Below are 24,076 nucleotides of genomic sequence, written 5' to 3' on the forward strand. Positions count from 1 at the left end.
TTGCGTATGCCACGACCTTACAACCTCCTTCCTCCAGAATCCTTGCGGGGTGCCTCTGTTCACTAGTCTTGTTTGGGTTGAGGTCCCTAGTGTGGCTGTGACCATTCTGCTTATCAGCAATTAATGGATTAGCCTCACCATTGGCGGCTCAACCCCTAGTTCTGTGAGAGATTCTGTTATAGCAGTGGGAAGCACGTTATTGAAGGCTCCCTCTATATCCAGGAAGGCGATCAGTGTGTATTCCTTGATGTTGAGTGATTTCTCGATGCTGCTTACCACCAAGTGTAGCGCCGATTCGGTTGACTTACCTTTGGTGTAAGCGTGTTCTGCTTCTGATATTTGTGTCGGGTCTACGGTGGCCCTTATGTGTAGGCTTATCATTCTTTCAAAGCTCTGAAGCAGGAATGATGTTAGGCTTATTGGCCTAAAATCCTTTGCTGTGGTGTGAGTGGCCTTCCCTGCCTTGGGAATGAAAACCACCTTTGTTTCTTGCCATGCTGTTGGTAGTTCTCCTACCGCCAGGATGGATTGGAAGATTTTTTTCAACCAGTTTATGGCTATTTGTCCTGCTTGTTGGATGTGAGCCGGTGTTATCCCGTCCGGTCCCGGCGATTTGTATGGTTTGAAACTATGAATGGACCATTTCATGTTGCGGTCTGATAGGAGTGGATCTAATTTGATTCCCTCTCCTGCTCCTCTTTCAGGAGGATGACCTGCTTGTTGGCTCCCCGGGAAGTGAGCGTCTAGGAGCAGGTCCAAGGACTCTTTACTGGAGTCTGACCATGATCCATTTGCTTTTTGAAGATAGCTCAAAGGCGCGGGAGTATTTTCCTGAGCCTTGCGGCATCAGTTGTTTTTTTCTATGTCAGAGCAGAAAGTCTGCCATGCCGATCGTTTTGCTCTTCTAATAGCCTTTTTGTAGAAGGCTAGTTCATACTTGTAGTTCAGCCAATTAGTGTCCTCATTTCCCGCCTTTGCTCTGTTAAACAGGCATCTGCAGTTGGTTCTGAGGATAGATAGTTGTTGGGTCCACCAGGGGGGTTTTTCCTTCCTCTTGGTTTCTCTGTGGGGCATGTCACTTTGAAGGCAGTGTTGCATGCCTCTGTGAATTAGTATACAGTTTCGTCCAGCTCCTGTGGGTTTGTGATGCTTTCTGACGGTTCCATGGGGAGGATATTTGTCAGAACTTCTTTTTACCTGTGCCAGTCGGCTCGTCTGGGGGACAATACAGTTTCTATGAATCTATGGTCCGAAAAGGAGTGCTCGTCAGAGACGGCCCAGTTTTTGACTGCGCCTACGAGTGAATCTGATACCAAAGTTAGATAGTTAGAGATGATCGTTTGGCAAGCTTTAGTTATAAAAGAAGGGACATTGCCCCTATTGCATAAGAATAGGTTTGAATTTAGAATAAAATCAAAAAGAGACTCACCTCTGTCGTTGTTGTTTGGGCAACCCCACTGGGTGTGATGGGCGTTGGCGTCACAGCCTGTTACCAATCCGTTCTTGAGCTTTTCGCATTCCTCTGCCAGTCCTCTGACCAGCGCATCTGGGGGGTTTTCCTTCTGAAAGGCCAAATAGGCCGAAAGAACCCTTATAGAGCCACTTTGCAGCTCCAGGCTTACTGCGGTGTTGTCTCCGTTGCTGTAATTGCGAAGTAGAAATAAACTAAGATGCCTTTTGGCTAATATTCAGGTTCGAATTTTACCTTCTTTGGGGTCAAGCATAAGCTTGTATTCCTTTGTTCCTAGTCCAGCAACCTTGCCTCCTACTACCCAAGGTTCCTGTACGAGGACTAGGTCGGCTCCGCCTTCGGTCAGGCGAAGCAGAAGTGCAGCAGACGCTGCTTTACTGTGGTGAAGGTTTATTTGTAGAAGTCTTATTGACATCTACAGCTTCAACCTCCACCACAGTGACGTCGGCCTCCTCTGTGTCGCTGAGGTCTACGTCCTCGATTGCCGGTCCGAGCGCTCGCATCTCTCTGCTTAGCGACGAATCGGTAGAGTAGCCGTCCTCCGGCCCACCAGGTGCCTCCAACTCCTCAGCAAGCACCTGCTCGGCTGGATTGCCGGCAGCACCTTGATGTGTATCGCACTGAACCCGAAGTTCAGCACTCCTCGAGCAGTCTCGATCGGAGCAACTGACTCCTTGTTCAGGACCAAAACCGCCTGGTTGACATCCCCTTCATGCTCCTCCACCTTGACGACTTTCCAGTCCTTCGTGGGGAGGTGCGGGTTGCATTCTTGCAACATGAAGAGGATATCCTCCGGCGTCTTGATCGCTGTTGGAAGCCAGATCCTTGCTCGGGGTCTACTGGGGACATCGCACCAGTCAAGCGCAACGATGTTCGTCCCTTCGTATACCTCACCGAGCTTGCTCGTCGCAGGCCACCACCTTGACTCTGCCCTAGTACCAGCCCGCGTCCATGCAGCAGGGCAAGGTGCCTGGCTTCTCTCGTACCATGCGCATGCAAATGAGAGAAATGTGGGACTCCACTGCCTTCCACTTGTTTCTGGGGATCCTGCACTCCGGATTTCCTCTGTCAATCAGGCCGAGTAGTACACGGTTCTTCGTGATTTCGGCGAAAGAGACCGATGGCTGGATCTTAGATCTCTTCGTCGATGGCCCGGGTAGTTCGAGGGATCGCTGCCTTTTCGCCAAGTAGTTTGGAAGCACCTTCCTTGCCCACTCTACCTTCTTTAGCCATTCAGGCGAAGGTGTGGCAACGGTGCTCCTAGTGTGTGAACGCAGAGTCTGGGCGGCAGTCCGCCTTTCTGCGTATGTGTATTTAGCACCAGCGGGTGGCCCGAGCGCCTTGGCAGTGCCTACCGCTGCTTTCGGCGCAGATGCGCACGTGGCGGAGGCGTTTGCGGCTGGCTTTCTGCCACCCATCATCCCCAGTTTGGGACGCGGCCCTTTCTGGACCGTGCTGGTATGGAAGGTGGAACCAGTGTTCATCTTATCCGTGGGTTTCTTAAGAGTACCCGTCTCTGTGTTTTTTGTTGTTGTGTTTTCTGTTTTATGCTCCATAATTTGGTCCCACGAGTTGCGGAGAAGGGGAAAAGTCCGCCCGGGCAGAGATCCGCGATGCCCGGGTAAGGCGATAGTTAGAACAGGGGGTCGCCATGTCCCTGAGCACACCGTTTGAGACTGGGCTAGTTTTGATCCGGGCCCCCAGCCAGGCTGACTCTTGGCACGGTCCGTAATTCACCGTAGTCCGGAGTGAGATGTTGTTTGGGAGGGGAGTTGGGTAGGTGTTGTGTTGGGAGTGGGTTTGTGTAAAGCAACTATTTAGATGCGGCTGAACAACTCGCATCGTCGGTATTGCTTCGTCGCAAAATACCCGCTGGCTGTCCCGGACTGTTTATTTACTGGGGTTTCCGTCCACGGTACCGTGTTTGACTTATCCCACCAGCTTATTCACAGTTGGCCTCGAGAGAGGTCGTCCGCTATCCGCAACCTGCGACCCGCTCAGTTGCCCCAGCTAGGTGACTTTGGAACCATCTCACAACTTCCTCAGCCAAGTAATTAATAGCAATCTACTCGAGCAAAAAAGCAACCTGACGTTTTGATCCCAGTTCAAATCACGTAAGGCAAAAATAAGAAATTGTTTCTGTACAGACTCTATACGGTCAATGTGCGCTTGATACTGAGGACTCCAAACGGAATATCAGTATTCTAAATTAGGACGGACAAGGGAGGTAAATAATAATGTGGTAGTGTATGGATCATCAAATTCTTTAGACAAACGCTTTATAAACATAAGAACAATCATAGCTTTATTTACAGTAGAGGTTATGTGGGATTCAAATTTAAATTTAGGATCTAGGAGAACACCTAAATCATTTACTGAGTATATTCGGTCCAGGGACATGTTCTGAAGAGAATAACTCCTAAACGTGGGCGTACCCCTATAAGAAGTCATAACGTTCCATTTAAGATAATTTAAATTCGAAAGGTTGTACTGACACCATTCCTGGAATCTATTAATGTCTGACTGCAAGCAGAAACCAGACTCAATATTATTATATGAAAAACAAAGCTTAACATCATCAGCATACATTAGTACACGAGAGTGAGTTACGATAGAGGGAAGATCATTTATAAACAGAGTAAACAGCAGAGGGCCTAAATGACTTCCCTGGGGCACTCCAGATGTCACGTTGATCATCTTGAACACAGCGTTTTTGAATAAAACCCTCTGAGATCTACCATTCAAATAACTTGAAATCCAAGTTAACAGATTATTCGGAAATCCGAGCTGATCTAATTTGAATAAAAGAAGAGAGTGGTTTACAGAGTCAAAGGCTTTACTAAAATCTGTATATATGTGAGCACAACAACATGACGAGCAAAGTTGTTTCAATCAAAAACCAAAATTGTGTTGCTCTGTTTGACACAGGCAGTAAATATAATACTTTGCGCGAAGACATTTGCGATGAGCTAGCTTTGCCGAAGCTGAAGGAGTGCAGTTTGTACCTAATTGAATTTGGAAAAAATCGCAATGCCAATAAGATTAAGTCAATTGGACAGTGCAAGCAAGCAGTGTGGATCGACAGCAGTGCCTACGATTTGAATTTCTTCATAGTTCCGCTCGATTGTATGGACACTCGTATGATCACCGGCGAGGAATTGTGTTTGCAAGCAGAAATATCATTTGGTCCAGGTGGTTTACGTGTGCGAAATTAAAATAATCTTTGCGAAGAGAACATCCCATCTAACTTGCTGAAAATAGACACGGTTATTAACAACGATGAACTTGATATAAACGAATCAGCTGGTGAGTGCGCGAAGCAAGAAGTGAGTGAACTAATAATGAATTACAAGCCGCTTTAATCGAAGTCGACAAACATTGAAATGAAAATCCTTCTAAACGACGAATCGCCAATTTTCTCGCGTCCGCGCAGATTCGCTTTTGCTGAAACGAACGTTATCGACGTATAGATCGAGCAATGGTTAGATAAATGTTTAATCGAGGAGTCCGACTCCGAATTCACAAGCCCGGTGGTGCTTGCGAAGAAAAACGACGGATCGCAACGACTCTGCGTAGATTTCAGGCGTATAAGCAAGGTAATCGTAAAAGATCATTTTCCGTTGCCCCTGATTGACGACCAGCTCGACCGCTTGCAAAAAGCGTTGGTATTCAGCACAATCGATTTGCGGAATGGCTTTTTCCATGTGCCAGTCGCCGAATCTAGCAGGAAGTACACCTCATTCGTGACGCAGAGTGGGCAATACCAATTCTTAAAGGTGCCTTTTGGTTTGTCAAACTCACCAGGTGTTTTTCAGAGACACATAAATGCGATTTTCCGAACTCTGTCCCGTAGAGGAATCGCTCTCCCTTATGTAGACGACATAATTATCCCAGCGAAGGACAAAAAGGAGGCGGTGTCGAATCTCAACGAAGTTATATCAACTTGCAGCGAATATGGTCTCGAGCTCAACCTAAAGAAATGCCATTTTCTGCAGACCCGTATCCAGTTCTTAGGTCACATTATCGAAAACAAAACCATTTCCCCGACTCCTCAGAAGATCGACGCAGTTTCGAAATTTAAGACGCCACAGAACCTAAAGCAGCTAGAAAGTTTTCTAGGTCTCACAGGATACTTTAGAAAGTTTATCCAGAATTATGCTCTGATTTCGAATCCCTTGACTGACCTTACCAAAAATAAAGCTGAATTTCTTATTGGCCCTGATGAAGAGAAGGCTATTGAATCCCTAAATAAAAACCTGACTTCCAAACCTGCTTTAGCTATTACAACCTGAAGTACGAAACCGGGGTACACACTGACGCCTCCATAAAACACCGTTCAGGCACACGTATGAAGCACGTTGACGATCTCTCCAGATACCCAATAATGACCATCGTTGACGACTCCGTAGCACTTGGTTTTAAACAAGTTCAAGAAAAGGACGAACACTTGAAGGCTATCTGCAAAATAATCGAAGACTCTGACTCACCCTACGACGACTATTTTCTTAATTCCGGAATCTTATACAAGATAGTCAACGACGCAGCACTTCTTGTTGTTCCCAGAGACATGGAAAGACAGATCATAGCCAGAGCACACGACCGAGGACATTTCGCCGTCAAAAAGACGAAGGAGATGATTTAAACTGAACATTTCATCCAAAACATTGACGAAAAATCAAGAAATTCATCGACCGTTGTATTCCGTGCGTTTTAAGCAACCGCAAGCGTGGGAAGCAGGAGGGCTGGCTGCGTCCATTGCACAAAGAAGACTTTCCATTGCACACCTACCACATCGACTTCTTAGGTTCACTAGATTCTACAAGCAAGAATTACAAACACATACTCGCCGTCATCGATTCTTTTACCAAGTTCTGCTGGCTTTATCCTACAAAGTCAACGGCCGCAACCGAAGTCATTACAATGCTACGAGGACAAAGTAATGTGTTTGGTAACCCAGCTTGTATCATTTCGGATCGAGGTTCAGCTTTCTTAGCCCAAGATTTTCTCCAGTATTGCGACGATGAAAATATAAAGGTAGTCAAGTCTACGACAGGCCTGCCACGGGTTAACGGACAAGTGGAGCGACTCAATGTCATAATTATCCCTGTTTTGTCAAAACTCAGTGTGGATGATCCTACAAAATGGTACAGACACGTTCATCGAGGTCAACAAGCCATCAACTCTACTTTCTCGAGAATCATCGACGCCACACCTTTTGAGCTTCTAATCGGTGTCAAAATGAGAAACAAAGATGACCAACAGCTCCATGAGCTAATCAACAACGAAACCATAGCGCTGTTTCAGGACTCTCGAAACGAGCTAAGGCTGAGAGCTAAATCACAAATTTTAAAGCTTCAATCGGAGACCAAAAAGACGTACAATCTGCGACGCAAACCAGCAAGGCTTTACAACGTTGGCGACATGGTAGCCATAAAGCGCACACAATTTGGCGGAGGTCTCAAATTAGAGCCGAAGTTTGTGGGTCCTTACCAAATCACGAAAGTCAAGCACAACAATGCCTACGATGTCTAGAAAGTCTGCAACTCAGACGGTTTAAAAATTTCTTCAGCCTGTGCCGAATATCTCAAGCCATGGCCCACCCACGATGACAACGACGAAACATTCGAGGCGAATGATTAATCAGAATGGCCGAACGTGGGAGTGATATTACGAGAATCACCCTTACAATCCCGATCTAGACAAAGAGAACGACGAGCAATAACACACATTCCAGAAGAAGTCGACCCAAAAGAAGTAAAGGAAGAGAGCAACGAAGATAAGACGAGAACGACGAGTAGAGGCAGTATTTGACGAGATCTGATCCAAAGAAGACGTTATAGTCACATTGTGACATACCATATTTAATCATTTAAATTAATACTTAAACTTATACTCTTTAAAAATAATAAAAACCCCACATATATAACGTCTGTCTGCAATTTTTTGTTAAATCCATCTATTATAAAAGATGTCAATTCGAACAGGTTAGTGGTGGTCGATCTTCGCTTAGCAAAACCATGTTGACACGGAGATATTAAAGAGGAGCAGAAATGTTGCAAATGAGAGGAAATAATCCGTTCAAATGTTTTAGGAATTGAAGACCATTTTGAGATCCGTCTATAATTCTGAACATTAACCTTCGCACCCTTTTTGTGGAGTGGAATAGTAAAAGAATCTTTCCAGATAGTAGGAAAAACAGATGATGAGATAGACAAATGAAAAAGTTTAGGAATGGGTTTACAAATAGTTCGGGCACAAAACTTAAGAACACAACCAGGGAGTCCATCTGGCCCCGGAGAATATGTTGGCGTTATAGTTTCTAAATAACTTAAGAGAGAACTTTCGGTGATTACAGGATAAAAAATACAATTTGCCCTGTTTAAATGATTAGGGTAGCTAGAACTAGACCAAGAAACAGAACTATAAGTAGATTGGAAGAATTCAGAAAATAAATCTGCAATTTCGGGATCCGTAGATGCCTGAATAGAGTTTAATCGTACAGATGATGGCAATGCTGAAGACTTTCGCTTAGCATTGACAAAGTTATAAAATTGCCTCGGATCCTTTGAAAATTCAAATTTACATCGGTTCAAATACATGGAATAGCAATGACTGTTAAGTACATTAAAATTAGTACGAGCCACCACATATCTTGAAAAATCGGATGGCCTACCCGACTTTTTGTACTTTTTATAGAAGTTTGTTTTTAGGTTTCTAAGTCTTTGCAACTGATTGGTAAACCAAGGTGGCCTGTCTAACTTGGCAGGAAAACTGTCAGGAACACATTCACAGAAAAAAGAGTTTAGGACACTATAAAATAGTTCCGTAGCACTTTAAATATCCAAGCAATTATATAAAATTGTCCAGTTATATTGTGAAATCAAGTTGTTGAGTTTACTAAAGTCACATTTACGAAAGCATCTACATTTATTTGGAGAAAGTGAAGGAGAGAGGGTATCAACGCCGGGAAGACAAATTGTAAGTTCTAATGTGGGATGATACTGGTCTTCAGGCACAACTAGTGGGTCAATTCTAGATACAGTGCCTTCAGACGGATCTAAAACAAATACAAGATCTAATTGTCTGTTTAGTGAATTACGTATAAAGCTAACTTGCTGTAATGATAATTCTAACAGACCGTCAACGAAGTCATGGTCAGATAAAGGGGTAGAGACAAGTGAGTCAGTGGAAAGGGACCAAGAAATTTCAGGGAGATTGAAATCACCCAAAACAATTAAAAGATCCCTTTCGGAAAGATGAGATAAAACAGTTTTTATTGCAGACAAATGTTCCTCATAAATTGTTAAGTCGGATCCAGGTGGAATATAACAACAAGTTACATAAATTGAAAAAGATTTCAAAGAAATTCTATGTCATTGGGATTAAGAAAGTAAATTCTCTACGATGTTAAAGTAGAGGTAACGGCAATCAGCACCCCACCACCCTACGAGGAGAGCGAACAGTTCTAAGGCAGAGGAGTCAGCATAAAGCTTAGGTAGCTTTATATTAAGTCCCCTAACAAATTGATAGGCCAAAAACAAACTGCTCAGTTTTTTGGCGCAGGTACTGTCGTGGAAGGCCTATTATTAGTTCTCCGTCTGTTTGGAACAAATTCTTTAATGACCAATTCATCATTAAGCCAAAAACTTTTAGAATTTAGTACATTAAATACTTCCGGAGGAGCAGATATTTTAAATGAAGATATCATACGAACATATGGAAATTTAAACTCCTCCACTGTGATGTTTTGAGATGGGAATTCCTGTTGTATAAATTCCAAAACATCTGCAGATGTGGTTTCAGGTGTTAAACGAGACACAAATAATTGGTTCCTATATGGAACAACCGAGAGGCTCTTTCTTCCACCATTAGCAATCTGAACACTCCTATAGAGCTAACTTCACCAGTAGGCACAGAAAGCTGCATAGGGTTTGACCCCTTAGGCTGACTAGCAGAAACAGGGACTCCTCCAGAGCTTTTGGTACCTATGGGTACTGCTGTCAGAGAAACTTTAGGTCCCCCAGACCCAGTAGATGCCGACATAGCTGCCGTTACCGATCGGGTAAAAATATTTGAAGCTAAAATGGGATTTGGAACTGATGCCTTTACCTCAACAGATTTTAAAGGAGCGGTCCTTTTGCGTTTAGGTGACCCTACTGACATTTTTTATTATCAAGGTCCGCCTTCAACTCTTTGAAATCAGCAGCTACTCTCATAAGATTATCAAACAGTCAATACAGTCTTTTACTCTGCCAACAAATCCAGTACATTTCGGATGTAGGACTATGTTGCAGAGACGACAGTAAATAAAAACTTCATTAGGTGACGATCCAAACTGACAATCTTTTTTGGAACAAAAAAGAGTCATTTTTTAAAGAATTTTAATTTAAGAAAAAAAAAGTTATTTATAAAACCAAAAATCAAAAAAAATTATAAATACCTCACTTAATTTGACACTGGGATTGTTCCTGAACGGTTGCAGTCTTTAATAAACTCTCATATTTAGGCGCATAATGCCATCTCTATCCTATGTAACAGAATACCGACATACATATATATATACCTTTTTTCGTTTCTGGCAACGCTGCTACGACGGTATCAAATAGGCTTCGCAAATGGCAAGAATAAAATTACATACAGTCCACACATCAAAGTCGTTTATATTTCTAACCATATTGCTGGTCCTTCGAGCCGGATTCTTGGACAGTTTTGAAGTGCTTTGATTCCAGTTTAGAGATTGCATTGCGCTTCACGAGGAAGTGGAAGGCTATGTCGATCCGGAGATCGACAATGCGGTCTATGAAGCAAAATACCTAAGGGCAAGCGCTATTCTTAAGGAAAGGAGTAATGACCTACAACCGAGGACATCTACGAGCGGAGCGAGTGGCGGCAACGGGCTACACTCAAACAACGATACAATCTTGAACTTGCTGCAACAAAACCAACAACTATTTGAGCGACTTGCTGTAAGTCAGAGCACACCGAACACGCCTGATCATGTTGGTGGTGACGTCACATTAGCGAATTCTCGGAACTCGGTACTCACGGCGAATTCAAATCTGTGCGAATTGCCTAAAATTCAAATCAAACGGTTCTCGGGCAACTACACAGAGTGGCCATCCTTTCAAGACATATATGAAAGCACAATTCATAACAAACAGCATTTGTCCAATACCCAGAAGTTCCATCACTTAAAAACACTACTCGTTGATGAGGCTGCCAACTTGGTTAGACACTTGGCAATTACGGACACGGCTTACAACACTGCATGGGAACGTCTTAAGGAAAGATACAATCGTCCACGGCACATTGTAAACTCGTTTTTGGAACACTTTATGAGCTTGCCAACAACTACAAAGATCGATGCAACAGTTCTACGGAAGGTTTCGGACGGAGCAAACGAAATTGTTCGTGGATTGGATGCGGTGAATCAGACGGGACGCGACTGTTGGATCATATATCTAGCCCTAGAGAAACTTGACGCTGACACACGGCGCAGGTGGATTGAGCGCAGCATGGAGACAGATTCGCCCACTCTAGAGGAATTCTTCAAGTTTCTCGATTCTCGCTGCGAGGAACTGGAGCTGAGCAAAAGGGAGCTTGCGACTGGAAGCAAGACAACAACACATCCTGAATTACACAATCGATGGTTGCGGTTGAATGTAGTGGCTGCACCAAATGCAGTTCTACGGAACACACTCTATATGGCTGTCAGCAGTTTCTGGATATGTCTGGACTGCAGAGGCGATCATTTGTGAAAGAGAAATCACTATGCTACAACTGCTTTCGACCTGGTCATGGGGTCAACAGGTGCAAGTCAACATACAAGTGCAGGCAATGCAAAGGAAATCATCACTCCATTCTTCACGTCCAACCGAATCCACAGGCTAGTGGGAATCTTGCCCAGATAGCGGAGAGAGACGAGCAAAACTTAAGCGCGTCTAACACAAACTCAGTGACACTCAGTCATTTGGCCCAAGGAGCGGGCACCCAAAAGGTTGTATGTGCACAAGGCACTGCAAAATCTACTAATCTAACGGAATTCAAACGAAGCATATTACCAACTGCTATGGTGTATGCTAAAACCGCAAAAGGTGACCACGTAACATGCCGTCTTCTATTGGACACAGGATCAGAGCTGTCGTATGTATCTGAGCGTTGCATCCAAGCTTTCGGATTGACACGGTCGGCATCACGCATTTTGGTTACGGGAATCTCTTCCGTAAAAGCAGACACGACAAGGGGATGCAGCACGCTGCAAATCAAGTCTCGCATATCCGATGATCGTTTGGTTGTCTATGCCCACGTGCTAGGCAGAATCACCTCATCTCTGGAATGCCAAAATATCGACTCATCGACACTCGAGGTATTTAAGGATCTGCAGCTGGCGGATACACATGCAACGCAAACACACCAGTAGATATACTATTGGGAAGCGAACACGTATGGTCAGGGTTCACAGGACGAAAGATGTACGAAAACAAGGGTAATCTTATCGCTATTTCCTCGGTATTCGGATGGGTAATGCCTTCACTCATCAGATCGAACGCAAGCAACGCTATTGCACTAACCACAGCAATGGATATCGAGAACACGCTTCAGAAGTTTTGGGAACTGGAGAACGTTCAAAGCAACAAGAAATTGGAACCAGAAGACGACCAGGTCGAGAAGCACTTTCTCGCCACCCACAGCCGCGATGAAAACGGAAGTATGTCGTTGAACTTCCATTCAACACGGAAAGTCCTGAATTCGGAGAAACTCTACAGGGAGCTCTTAAACGATTCAAATCGGTGGACCGACGACTACAACAAAACGAGCAGCTGCGGACACAGTACGTATACTTTATGCGGGAGTATATCAATCTGGGACACCTGCGTGAGGTGCCTCCAGAGGAAATCGCTACTGGGAATCAGTTCTTTCTTCCACACCACCCAGTGCTAGGCCGAAAACTGCGAGTGGTCTTCGATGGATCCTTTCGCGACTCCAATGGTTAGGCCTTAAATGACACTCTTTTCACAGGGCCCAGTATCCAACGCGAACCAACGAAAAGCACAGAAACTACCAGAAGATCGTTTGGAGAGAGGATCCATCCGATCCGATCAAGCATTTCCAATTGTGCACTGTAACCTACGGAACGTCATGTGCACCATTCCTTGCGGTACGAGTGCTGGAACAACTCGCCGTGGATCATCAAGACGAATACCCCAATGCTTCAAAAATCCTACTGGAGGATTTTTATGTCGATGATGTTCTTACCGGGTCAAACCATGAGGATGAGCTACGTCGAAACCGAGACGAGTTGATTCAGCTGATGTCGTGCGCAAATCTTGAACTCGGGAAATGGGTATCCAATACCTCATTCATACAAACGGATGATACCAATGCACAATCGTCGCCAGTTAAGGTTCTCGGTCTATACTGGGATCCTGGAAGAGACATTCTAACGTACAACATTGGTCTAGCGGCAAATCCTGACTGCACAAAGAGACAAGTCTTGTCCGACGGTTCGAGGATATTTTATCCTCTCGGACTCTTGGCACCCATTGTTATCCAATTTAAGATTATTTTCCAAAAACTCTGGCTCTTAAACTTGGATTGGGATGACCCACTCCCAAGCAAACTAGCGGACACCTGGCTGAAGTGGAGAGCAGACCTAGACACTCTACAAAAATTCCGATTGCCACGCTTCGTTGTCAACGACGTAGACAATATCGAACTTCACGGCTTTTCGGATGCCTCAACCAAGGCGTATGCTGCTGTGGTGTACAGCAGAGTTACAAATGACGACGGATCCATCTCGGTGTCCCTTGTGGCTGCGAAGACAAGGGTGGCGCCACTGAAACAACAATCCTTGCCACGCCTGGAGCTTTGCGCAGCATTTCTTCTAAGCCAACTCATTCGATCGATCTCTTCTGGATTACGCCACAAGAACATAAGTTTGTTTGCCTGGTCCGACTCATCAATAGTGCTCTCCTGGTTATTCTATGCACCAGCCCAACTAAAAACTTTTGTTGGAAACAGAACCTCGGAAATCCTTGACACTCTTCCTAGGAAGGCCTGGTGGCACGTAGACTCCAAATCAAACCCAGCTGACTGCGCTTCCAGGGGTCTGATGGCTGCTGACCTCATCGACTTCCATTTGTGGTGGAATGGACCTTTATGGCTTCGGGACAAGGATCAATACCTGGTAAAGTTGAACGATTCACGTTTTGGTTTATCTCTTTCAGACAAACGCATTCAAGGAGAAGTCAAGTCCAACTGTTTGGCTACAGTGGCTGTTGCAAGTCAGGTTCATCCACTCGATGAGCTGATCGTACGAGCTTCTTCTTGGCTCAAGCTCGTTCACATTGTCGCCTATGTGAAGCGATTCATTCAACGCACACAAAACCCGACCTGCGATGGGGCCTCAAAAGCTCTTACATTTGAAGAGATTAAGGCAGCAAGGATCATTTGTATAAAACACGCGCAGCACTGTTTCCACGAGGACTATCAATTGCTCCTTGCCAAGAAACCCCTAAGGAACCGATCGCAGCTGGTCAAACTTACACCAATGATAGACGAAAACGATTTGCTGAGGGTAGGCGAAAGACTGCACCAATCGCAGTTGTCACGAGAGGCAAAACACCCAGTTTTGCTACCAAAAACGCACCGAATCTCGAAGCTGATCCTGAAACACGAGCACCGAGTCAATCTTCACCCTGGCGTTTCTTCCCTGTTCGTAATCGTTCGTCAGAGATTCTGGTTACTTGGAGCACGTAATCTCATTCGCAGAATTACACACGACTGCTTATGCTGCTTTCGTCAACGTCACCACACCGCCCAACAACAAATGGCTGATTTACCCAGCGTGCGTGTTACTCAAGCCCTTCCATTCGTCAATACTGGTTGCGACTATGCAGGTCCAATCCTTCTAAAGGATGCCAAAGTTCGGAAGACACGTATCAGCAAGGGCTACATTTGCCTGTTCGTCTGCATGGTCACCTCGGCCATATACCTGGAACTTGTCACAGACCTGACAACAGAAACCTTCTTGGCTGCCTTGCGCCGCTTCATATCCCTACGTGGCAAGTGTAGCAAGATCTACAGCGACAACGGAACCAACTTTATTGGAGCTAAGCGAGCCCTCAACGAAATGGAAGATTTGCTTGCATCACAACGACATAAGGACATCGTCACATCCACTGAGGCAGATGACGGAACTCAGTGGGTACTCATTCCCCCTAGAGCTCCTCATTGGAGAGGGAAATGGGAGTCGGCAGTTCGCTGTGTCAAACTGCATCTGCGCCGAGTCACCGGCAACTCAACGCTCACCTTCGAACAAATGCGTACCTTGCTTGCGCAAGGTATATATTCAGCGCAGTGATAAATTCACGCCCCTAATGCTACACATCTGATACCGAAGACAACTACTTATCACCCGCCCACTTCTTAATTGGGCGACCGATAACCACCGTGCCAGATCATGACTTAAGCCACATCCCTGTAGGCCGATTAGGATATTGGCAAGGCATCCAGGCTATGCTTCAAGGGTTCTGGAAGAAATGGCATCAGGAGTATCTGACTACTCTGCAACAACGTCCGAACTGGACCACTTCAACACCCAACCTCTCGATCGGTGATGTAGTTCTCGTTAAGGAGTCCAATACACCACCAGCATCTTGGCACATCGCACGGGTTATGGAAACCTATCCAGGAAAGGACAACCTCGTTCGAGCAGTCAAGCTGAAGACATCAACAGGAGAGATGACCAGGCCAATCGCGTAGATTGCCGTTTTGCCCAGTTCAGAAACTGTGTTTCAGGGCGGGCCGGGATGTTCCTGAACGGTTGCAGTCTTTAATAAACTCTCATATTTAGGCGCATAATGCCATCTCTATCCTATGTAACAGAATACCGACATACATATATATATACGTTTTTTCCTTTCTGGCAACGCTGCTAAGACGGCGTCTTTTTGTGAAATTCAGATCAGTATCAAATAGGCTTCGCAACTGGCCAGAATAAAATTACATACAGTCCATACATCAAAGTCGTTTATATTTCTAACCAGGGATCAAACAATAGAAATGTAGACCCACAAGAACACAAAAGTATAAGAGCGCGTAGAGACTGCGAGAGCGAGAGAGCGCGACAGAGTGCCTGTCGACTGAGCGTGGCTTGCGAAACACAAACAAAATATACACGACAAGCAAGTTGAAATAACAAAATGCACAAGCTAAGAACAGAGTTAGGGTTTGTTTAAATTGCTATAATCAAAAAGACCATTAAACATAAACAGGCGATTTAAAACCCAAGCACGGCTGGTTATGTTGTACTAAGTCACAAAGCAAGGTATCACAGTATCACAGATATTAATGACAAATTGACAAAAATCACAGAGCAGAAGATAAACACAACCGGTCACAAGCGACGCTCAATCGTTTTGCTAGTTAGTTTTGCTTATTTGTTTTTACGTTTACAATTTTGGGATGTTTTTGCACATAACTATTAACTAGTACCAAATATTTATTTCAGCAAATACCAAGGATCGTCCTTGACCTGTGGAATATTATACCGGATTTTTACTGGCGCAAGAATGTGCATAATCATATGCTTGCACTCGCTGGAGGCTGATGGAGACTTCGGGAACACCAGAGACTGATTGATGCGCTTTAGGAGGATGTGCACATTAGAGCCATCGTAGGGAAGACGACCGAAAATCATCGCGTAGCAGACGACGCCACAGGCCCAGATATCCGACATGAAAGGATCGTAGGCCACGCCTGCATTAATTATGATATTACTGCATAGACAATTTAAGATTGAAAGCACACCTTTTAGAATTTCGGGACTGGCGTAAGCGTAGCTGCCACAGAAGGTTTTTGAGAGAATCACCTGGTAATCTGGAGTTCGCGTATCTTTGCGCGCGAACCCGAAGTCGATTAGCTTCAAATTCCAGTTCTCATCCAGCAGCAGGTTTTCACACTTGATGTCTCGGTGCACCACTCCTTTGCTGTGGATGTACTCCACCGCACTCACAAGCTGCTTGAAAAGCGTCCGCGACTGTGGCTCATCCAGGAACTTGCGTTCACGTACGTAGTCTAGAAGGGTTCCATTCTCAGCCAGCTGCATAATCAGGTAGACTCTGCGGCATAAGTCGAGATTTCAGTATTTACATTAGCAGTGAATATTTAGGAAGGTCTAACCTATGACTCGTCTCAATGCTCTGATAAAAGGTTATTAAATTGTCATGGTGTAAACCCTTTACCGCTTCGATCTCTCGAGGTAGGAACTTCTGCGTGTACTCAGAGGGAGCCTTCACCTTGGAGATGATTTTGACGGCAACCCGCTTACCGTACTCCTCCGAGAAGCCAATCTTGACTTTGGCATAGTTGCCCGTGCCAATAACTTTGCCCAGAATAATGCCGTGTTCCTCTAGAATGGTCTTTTGCGGCTTAGTCTTTTCGCCGTCTTTTGCATGGACTCCCGGTTGTGCCGCTGGCTTTGGAGAGGGCCGGTCACTGAATGTGTAGACTTTTTGCTCCTGGCGACGACCCGAGTTTTGGTCGGTGACGAGGTCCTGCGATGAGCTAGTACCAATGACTACTGGAAATCGGATGGGATTTTAGCTGGCCTGCTGCTGACAGTGTGTATGCACAGAATATGTACTTACCTCCGCCTTGGTCGTTTTTCCTTTTAGACGATGTCGCCATTAATATTGGCAACAAACAGCAATTTTTTGGTGTTGAAATGCTTCAGTAATATAGTAACTAATAAAAAAAAACATTAAATCTTTGACATGTTCAGAAACGGGAAATTTTGAGAATGATTTTAAAATATTATGACATTTCATGAAAATATATATTTATTTCTTTAAATATTGTTCCTATTTCGGGATATATTTTTGTTAATTATATGTAAGTTCATCTACAATGAAGAGCAAGGAAGAACGCTATAGTCGAGTGCCCCGAGGAGAGCGAAAAGCAGATGGAGATATTCAAGCAGCAAACCAAGATGGTGAAGCGCCACGCGGTTTCAATATATTCCTTGGGCAAAAAGTAAGGTGCATTTTCAATTTATACTTCGCGGGCCTAACATTTCGGGCTAGTTTTGTTTTCATAAGTTGGCAGGACTGTTAATATCATGTCAAATATCATGTCAAATATCATGTCAATAATATATATACGCTTATGTTTACCAAAGAAGGCAGGACTGTTAATAATATCTGTGCCAAATGTCATGTCAGAAATATTTTGCCGAATGTCTTTACCAAATGACAAAGAGTATATTTTTCGACTAAAAGCGCTACATTTCATGCAAAACAAGAGAGAACGCTATAGTCGATGCCATCGACTGTCAAATATCCGATACTCAGCTAAAGAGAGTGCAAGATCTAGCGCAACCTAGCTCATAACACCAACGAGCCCATAGCGCCCCTAGCGGCTGTATGGCGTGTTAGTGAAAGTAGATGATTTGCCTCATGTGGTGTGCAATCTCGATTAAATTTGCAAAGTATTGACTATTACTTGGCTATAACTTTTTAATGAATGTTCCGATTTCAATAATTTTGGGTATTGATATATGATTGATGACAGACGGACGGACATGGGTATATCGAATCGGGTAGTGATCCTAATGAAGAATATATATACATCAGGGTCAAAAACGCAACCCTGTACCTGTTCCTTACTTTCTGACGAATCTAGTATACCCTTTTACTCTACGAGTAAGGGGTATAAAAATCGTCGCGTTGACGTGTGTGAAACAATGCTTTCTGACTATCAGGACAAACTCAAGTGCACGATCTTGCTTACCATGCTTTATTACGGCTACCCCCACTCCGACGGCGTGGAGCCAACAATGCAAAACCCCCCACCATCAGTTTCGACCCCTGGCGCACCAAAAACATGCAACGGTGTCAGCAACAACTACAGCTACGGCAAAAAAACAACAACAACCACATCTACGGCTATTACTTCGGAATCAACGGCAGCCGCAGCCCGAAATATAACGGCAACAAAAACCGCGACAACAAATCAAAACCAAAACAACATTCAGCAAGCGGGTCCGGCCATACAGACCGGACTAGATCAATACATCGATATCAAGCGTAAGCTTAGCCAGCAGAATACCGTGGTAGGTAACAAGTCAAAAATAAACCGTGTCCAAATAAAAAATAAATTACCCGTGAGATCCAACAGCAATAGATTTGCGCTTCTAGATGAAAATTAACCAGAACAGGCTCAGGAGACTCAACCGAAACCCAAGCCCCCACCAATTTACATTAGGAAAAAAATCTCGAACGCCCTGGTCAACAAAATTGTTGCGCTGACCGGGGACGGAAACTTTCATGTTGTTCCCGTCACAAAAAGGGATATTCATAAAACCATGAAAACCCACTCCAGTCTAATCTAGGAAACGCTCAGCAGATCAAAGTACAATCACAAAGCACTCTGGAATCTATGATGCAGCAAAGTATGATGGAATTCATGTCATTCATGAAAGCGACCATGCAAACACTGGTTCAAAACCAGAACATGGTGTTACAGCTACTTGCAGGTAAGCAGTCTAAATAACAGATGGCAAATCTACGAATTACAATGTGGAACGCCAATGGCGTTTCACGGCACAACCTTGAAGTAACACAGTTCCTGATTGATATTCATATCGACATTATGCTACTGGTAGAGACACACCTCACAAACAAATACAACTTCCAAATAAGAGGCTACACTTTCTACCGCACAGACCATCTAGATGGTAAGGCCCACGGCGGAACCGGCATTCTAATCAGCGAACGCATCAAGCACCACTTCCATCAAAGATTTGCAAGTAATTACTTACAAGCTACGTCTATCAAAGTGCAGTCAGGCAACGGAAACCTCACCATAGCCGCTGTCTACTGTCCGCCCCGTTTTACTATTTCTGATGGACAACTTCTACAACTTGCTTGGAGATCGCTTTATAGCTGCAGGGGACTATTCGTAAAACCGAACAACAAATTAGACTATGCTTCCCCTGGCAGCCCCACATACTGGCCAACAGACCCCAGGAAAGTTCCAGACCTAATAGACTTTGCGGTGACAAAAAACATTCCCCGCAATATAATAAGCGCCAAAGCGCTTTCGGACCTGTCGTCAGACCGTTCGCCAGTGCTAATAACTCTTCTCCAAAGCACAAAAGCTACAGATGACCCCCTCAGGCTGACGACGCGCAGAACCAACTGGTTAAAATATAAAAATTATGTAAGCTCACACATCCAATGAACCCCTCACTTCAACATCGAAGCGGACATCGACTGCTCTACCGATGCTCTTGAAGAAGTATTCGTGGAGGCAGCCACTATCTCAACACCACAAGGCAGGGACGTGCAAACCAACTACTTCAAAACAAATCTGCAAATTGAACGGCTAGTCCTAGAAAAGAGGCGCCTGCGACGTGCCTGGCAAAGCAGATCGCCGTCATCAAAACAACGTCTTAAGGAAGCCACTCGCACACTAAATCGAGCTCTTAAGGAAGAAACAGAAAATGCACAGCTGCGGTACATTAAAAAACTTTCGCCAACCAGTACAAAACATCCTCTGTGGAGGGCTCACCCCAATCTGAGCTCACCAATCGAAACAGTCACTCCGATAAGAAATTTATCTGGCAGCTGGGTCCGCAGCGACGAAGACAGAGCCGAAACTTTTGTTTTACATCTCAGAAACGTCTTCCGGCCGAACCCTGCCACTGGTTAATTTGTCCTACCACAAATCGAATCAGAATCTATTTCCCTACCACCATTGTTTCAGTCAAAGGAGATCGCGAAAGTCATTGAGGAACTGAAACCGAAAAAGGCCCCTGGCGGTGACCAAATAACCCCAAAAATGACAATTGAACTTCCAAACTCTGCTATTGAGGTTATTTGTAAGCTCTTCAGTGGGATCATAACTCTCGGCTACTATCCGAAAAACTGGAAAAAATCTATTATCATTATGATACCAAAGCCCAGAAAAGACCAATTCCGGCATCGTACAGACCAATTAGTTTATTATCGTGTATGTCTAAGTTGTTCGAAAAATGCCTTCTATCTCGCATAATACCATATCTAGGAGCACACAATGTTATCCCTGCTCATCAATTTGGCTTTCGTCAAAACCATGGAACAATCGAACAAGTAAACAGAATAACATCAGAAATACGCACAGCATTTGAGCATCGGAAATACTGGAGCGCAATATTCCTCGATGTATCTCAAGCCTTCGATCGAGTATGGCTAGATGGCCTCATGCTCAAAATCAAAACACATTTGCCTGCTTACACTCACAAGCTTCTTGAGTCGTATCTATACAACAGAGTCTTCGCAGTAAGGTGCAATACAACAACAACCGACCACTACATTATCAAAGCTGGAGTCCTGCAAGGAAGCGCGCGAGGGCCTACTCTTTTCCTCCTATACACACCAGATATTCCCACGAACGAGCAGCTAACAACAGCTACGTTCGCTAACGACACCGCAATTTTAAGTCGCTCGAGGTGCCAAGGCGAAGCCACATCACTGCTAGCAACCCACCTCTCCGTAGTAGGGAGGTGGTTATCTGATTGGCGGATTAAAACAAATGAACAAAAATGTAAACACATAACCTTTACTCTCAACAGGCAAACGTGCCCCCCCCTATCATTGAATAATTCGCAGATTCCCCAAGTCAACGATGTAACGTATCTCGGCGTCCACCTTGACAGACGACTAACCTGGAGAAGACACATCGAACGCAAGAAAGTACATCTAAACGCTCGTTCGCCCCTGCGTCTGGGCTCAAAGGCTTTGCTTTACAACTCCACTCAAAAGCCCATCTGGGCATATGGCTCCCAGCTATGGGGTAACGCCAGCAGCAGCAACATAGACATTATACAGCGCGTTCAATCGAAAATCCTGCGAACTATCACTGGGGCAACCAAAATATCCACAGGGACCTAGGCATCCTTACCTTAAAAGATGAAATAGACAAACTAAAAGCGTCCTACAATGAAAAACTCTCTGTTCACCCCAATCGGCTCGCAAGAGGCTTGACTTGGGTTTCCAGCCGATCACGTCTACAACGCAACGACCTGCCAAGCCAGCAATAACTTTAGGTCCCCCTTTAGCATAATATCAGTCATATGACTGTTAGTTAGATTAATTAGTTTAAGATTTGATACACTTATTGTTGGTATTCAAAGTGAGAAGATGAAATAAATAGCAAAGCATTAAAAAAAAAAAGTAGTCTAAAAATCAAGATCATGCCGAATTTTTTTTCGATTTTCGTGGTGTGGTGCACTATGAATTCTTTATTCTCGGTCAAACTGTCAACAAGGAATATTATTTGAGCGTTATGCGTCGTTTGCGTGACAAAAAATCAACGTATTTCGTTCCGCAACCACCGTATTCTCCTGATTTGGCTCCGTGTGACTTCTGGCCATTGGGGAAATAATACATTGGTGTTTTTTTTTCGGATTGGATAACTTTGAAGGAAAAAAGATTGATTTAGAAGAAAAAAAAAAGATTTTTCATTTTAAAAAAAAATTAATTTTAATTAATTTTTGCCGAAAGGTTAATTTGGTCGGCATGCGGATTTAAGCGTTATGGGCATTTATGGGCATTACAGTGGGTATAACACACTTTATTTAGGTCAATCGATAGGTATTGACAAGACCCAAATTTGTATTTTATTCGAAACTGTGGCCACCAGCGTGGCAAGATTTTTGTAGGGTCACAGTCGATCTAGTTTCCTCCGTGCAATGGCCTCCGACACCGGACTCAAGGTAGCCAATGGCGGCTCTTTCCAGACAACCGTCGGGCGATTTTATCGTTTGATCGTTCGCCCTCTGCGATATAAGTTGACGCACGGCATCAATGTTCTCCGACACAACGACTGTTTTTGGACGACCTTCATCTTCGAGCGATCGCCGTTTTTCATTGTATTCATTAAAATAAATTTTAACAGTGATTTAAGTTCATCGATGCACTTTTGTCATGATAACCCAGGTCGAAAGTTTTTAAAAAACGATTTCACGAAAATGTTCACGAGTTAATTACAGTTTTCTGCCGAAGTAATTATTTGATTAATCGTTAATCGATATCGAACGTGGGTTACACATGATAAATTTGTATATAGCTTATATTGAAAGAAGTCCAAACTGTTTCGGGAAAAGGACCATTGGTCCCAATATAACTAGAAGTGACCTAGGTCAGAAGCATAAATAGGCATCTTAAATGAAATCTCTAATGAAGAAAAAGAAAATGTATTTCCCAAAACCGAAAAAACACACGGCCTAAGAACTCCAGCGACATTTACACTAAACAAATTATTAGATATGGAAAATCCCTATTCTAATGAGTCTTCCATCACCGGTTTACATCAAGATATTGTCAACTTGCCAGATGAATTAATCGCATGCATAAAGGATATTAATTTCACCACCCAGAGAACGACGGTCGGAAAATTAACAGACAACGATTTCTAACAGCTTCAAGATTGGTCGACCTTACAAAGGAACCATTCGACAGGTCTACATTGTACATAGTATAAAATATACAATTACAAATATTACCAGGAAGATTCAAGCCACAATTGCTGGCGAATCTTCAGATGTTACTACGCTTAAATTATGAAACATAAGTCAAAAAGGAAAAACCGCAACCCAATTTGCTACGACAGTAAGTAATTTGAAAAAACTGCTGGAAGCCTCCTTCATTGATGAAGAGCTCAGTGCTGAACATGCAGAAACTTGAAGCAAAGTTGATTCAATTATGATAAAGGACTGCGGACGTAGAAGGCTATAACCATACTGAAAGGTGTCTCATTTAAAACAATGATTATAGCCATAACAAGATACATATATATACTCGTACAGCAATACAAAAGTTACGGACAGTGCGAGTTCCGTATTCTACACAAATGAATTCAAACGAGGGAAGAGCGCAACAGTCGAGTGCCTCGACTATCAGATACCCATTACACAACTAATGGGAACGAAAAGGAGATGTACAAGCAGCAAAGCAAGATTATAATCGCCACCAAACCGCGATTTCAAAATATGATTATGTGGGCGGCAGACAGTCCTAAGCGTTATGGGCATTTTTTTTCTAGCATTAAAACTGTGGGTGATTTGTGGGCGTTATAGTGGGTGTGGCACGTTCACGTTCATCGGAATGTATGTTACAGGTAGAAAAGAGCGTTTTTGACCCCTTGATGTATACATATTCAGGATCACTAGCCAAATCGATCAAGCCAATACAATAATGCAAAACGAATTCAATAACTATCGAAAATCAGGAACATATATTAAATTAAGAAAGAAATTTCTTATGAGTGTGCCTTTAAACTCGAAAAATAAGTCCACAACAGCGGACCCCTAGATCTTCCGGTTGACTTTCAGGACACCCAGCCACACAATGAATCGAATTTCTGCCAACTTGAAATTTTTTAAGTGGTTTTGTTTCAAAAACAATAGCTAACAAAGTGGGAATGCAACTGAATTATTGGAGTCGAGTTGCCTGCTTTTATAACGAATCATCTAACTGTAAGTAGTGTAGCGAGATAATAATGAAGTTTAATTGTTTAATTTCATTGTACATGTAGATACAGCTGCAGAAGAGTTCTTGTTGC

The 24,076-nt window shown here is 43.8% G+C and overlaps 2 protein-coding genes across 5 annotated transcripts; one reads left to right on the plus strand and one right to left on the minus strand.

The window, feature by feature from the left end:
• The first annotated feature begins 11,941 nt into the window (after positions 1 to 11,941).
• On the plus strand, positions 11,942 to 15,235 carry LOC136117449 (uncharacterized). Its single transcript, XM_065868410.2, has 3 exons — positions 11,942 to 12,351; positions 12,491 to 14,814; positions 14,874 to 15,235. The coding sequence occupies exons 1-3, from the start codon at positions 11,942 to 11,944 to the stop codon at positions 15,233 to 15,235; spliced, it is 3,096 nt and encodes a 1,031-aa protein (XP_065724482.2).
• A 626-nt stretch (positions 15,236 to 15,861) lies between these two features.
• LOC108007729 (testis-specific serine/threonine-protein kinase 3) lies at positions 15,862 to 17,260 on the minus strand. 4 transcript variants are annotated; one of them, XM_017071480.3, is made up of 4 exons: positions 17,122 to 17,259; positions 16,655 to 17,051; positions 16,283 to 16,593; positions 15,868 to 16,231 (listed from the first exon to the last, which is right to left on the minus strand). In XM_017071480.3, exons 1-4 carry the CDS (start codon positions 17,159 to 17,161, stop codon positions 15,975 to 15,977), a joined length of 1,005 nt encoding a protein of 334 aa, XP_016926969.1. In that variant the 5' UTR covers positions 17,162 to 17,259; the 3' UTR covers positions 15,868 to 15,974. The 4 variants fall into 4 exon arrangements, with proteins under 4 accessions (XP_070855059.1, XP_016926969.1, XP_070855058.1 ...); XM_017071479.3 differs by having other exon boundaries at positions 15,876 to 16,231; positions 16,655 to 17,054; positions 17,122 to 17,260; XM_070998958.1 differs by having other exon boundaries at positions 15,862 to 16,593.
• Between the last annotated feature and the right edge of the window lie 6,816 nt (positions 17,261 to 24,076).

The sequence above is a fragment of the Drosophila suzukii genome, unplaced genomic scaffold (assembly GCF_043229965.1).
Source record: "Drosophila suzukii unplaced genomic scaffold, CBGP_Dsuzu_IsoJpt1.0 scf_16, whole genome shotgun sequence".
NCBI lineage: Eukaryota > Metazoa > Arthropoda > Insecta > Diptera > Drosophilidae > Drosophila > Drosophila suzukii.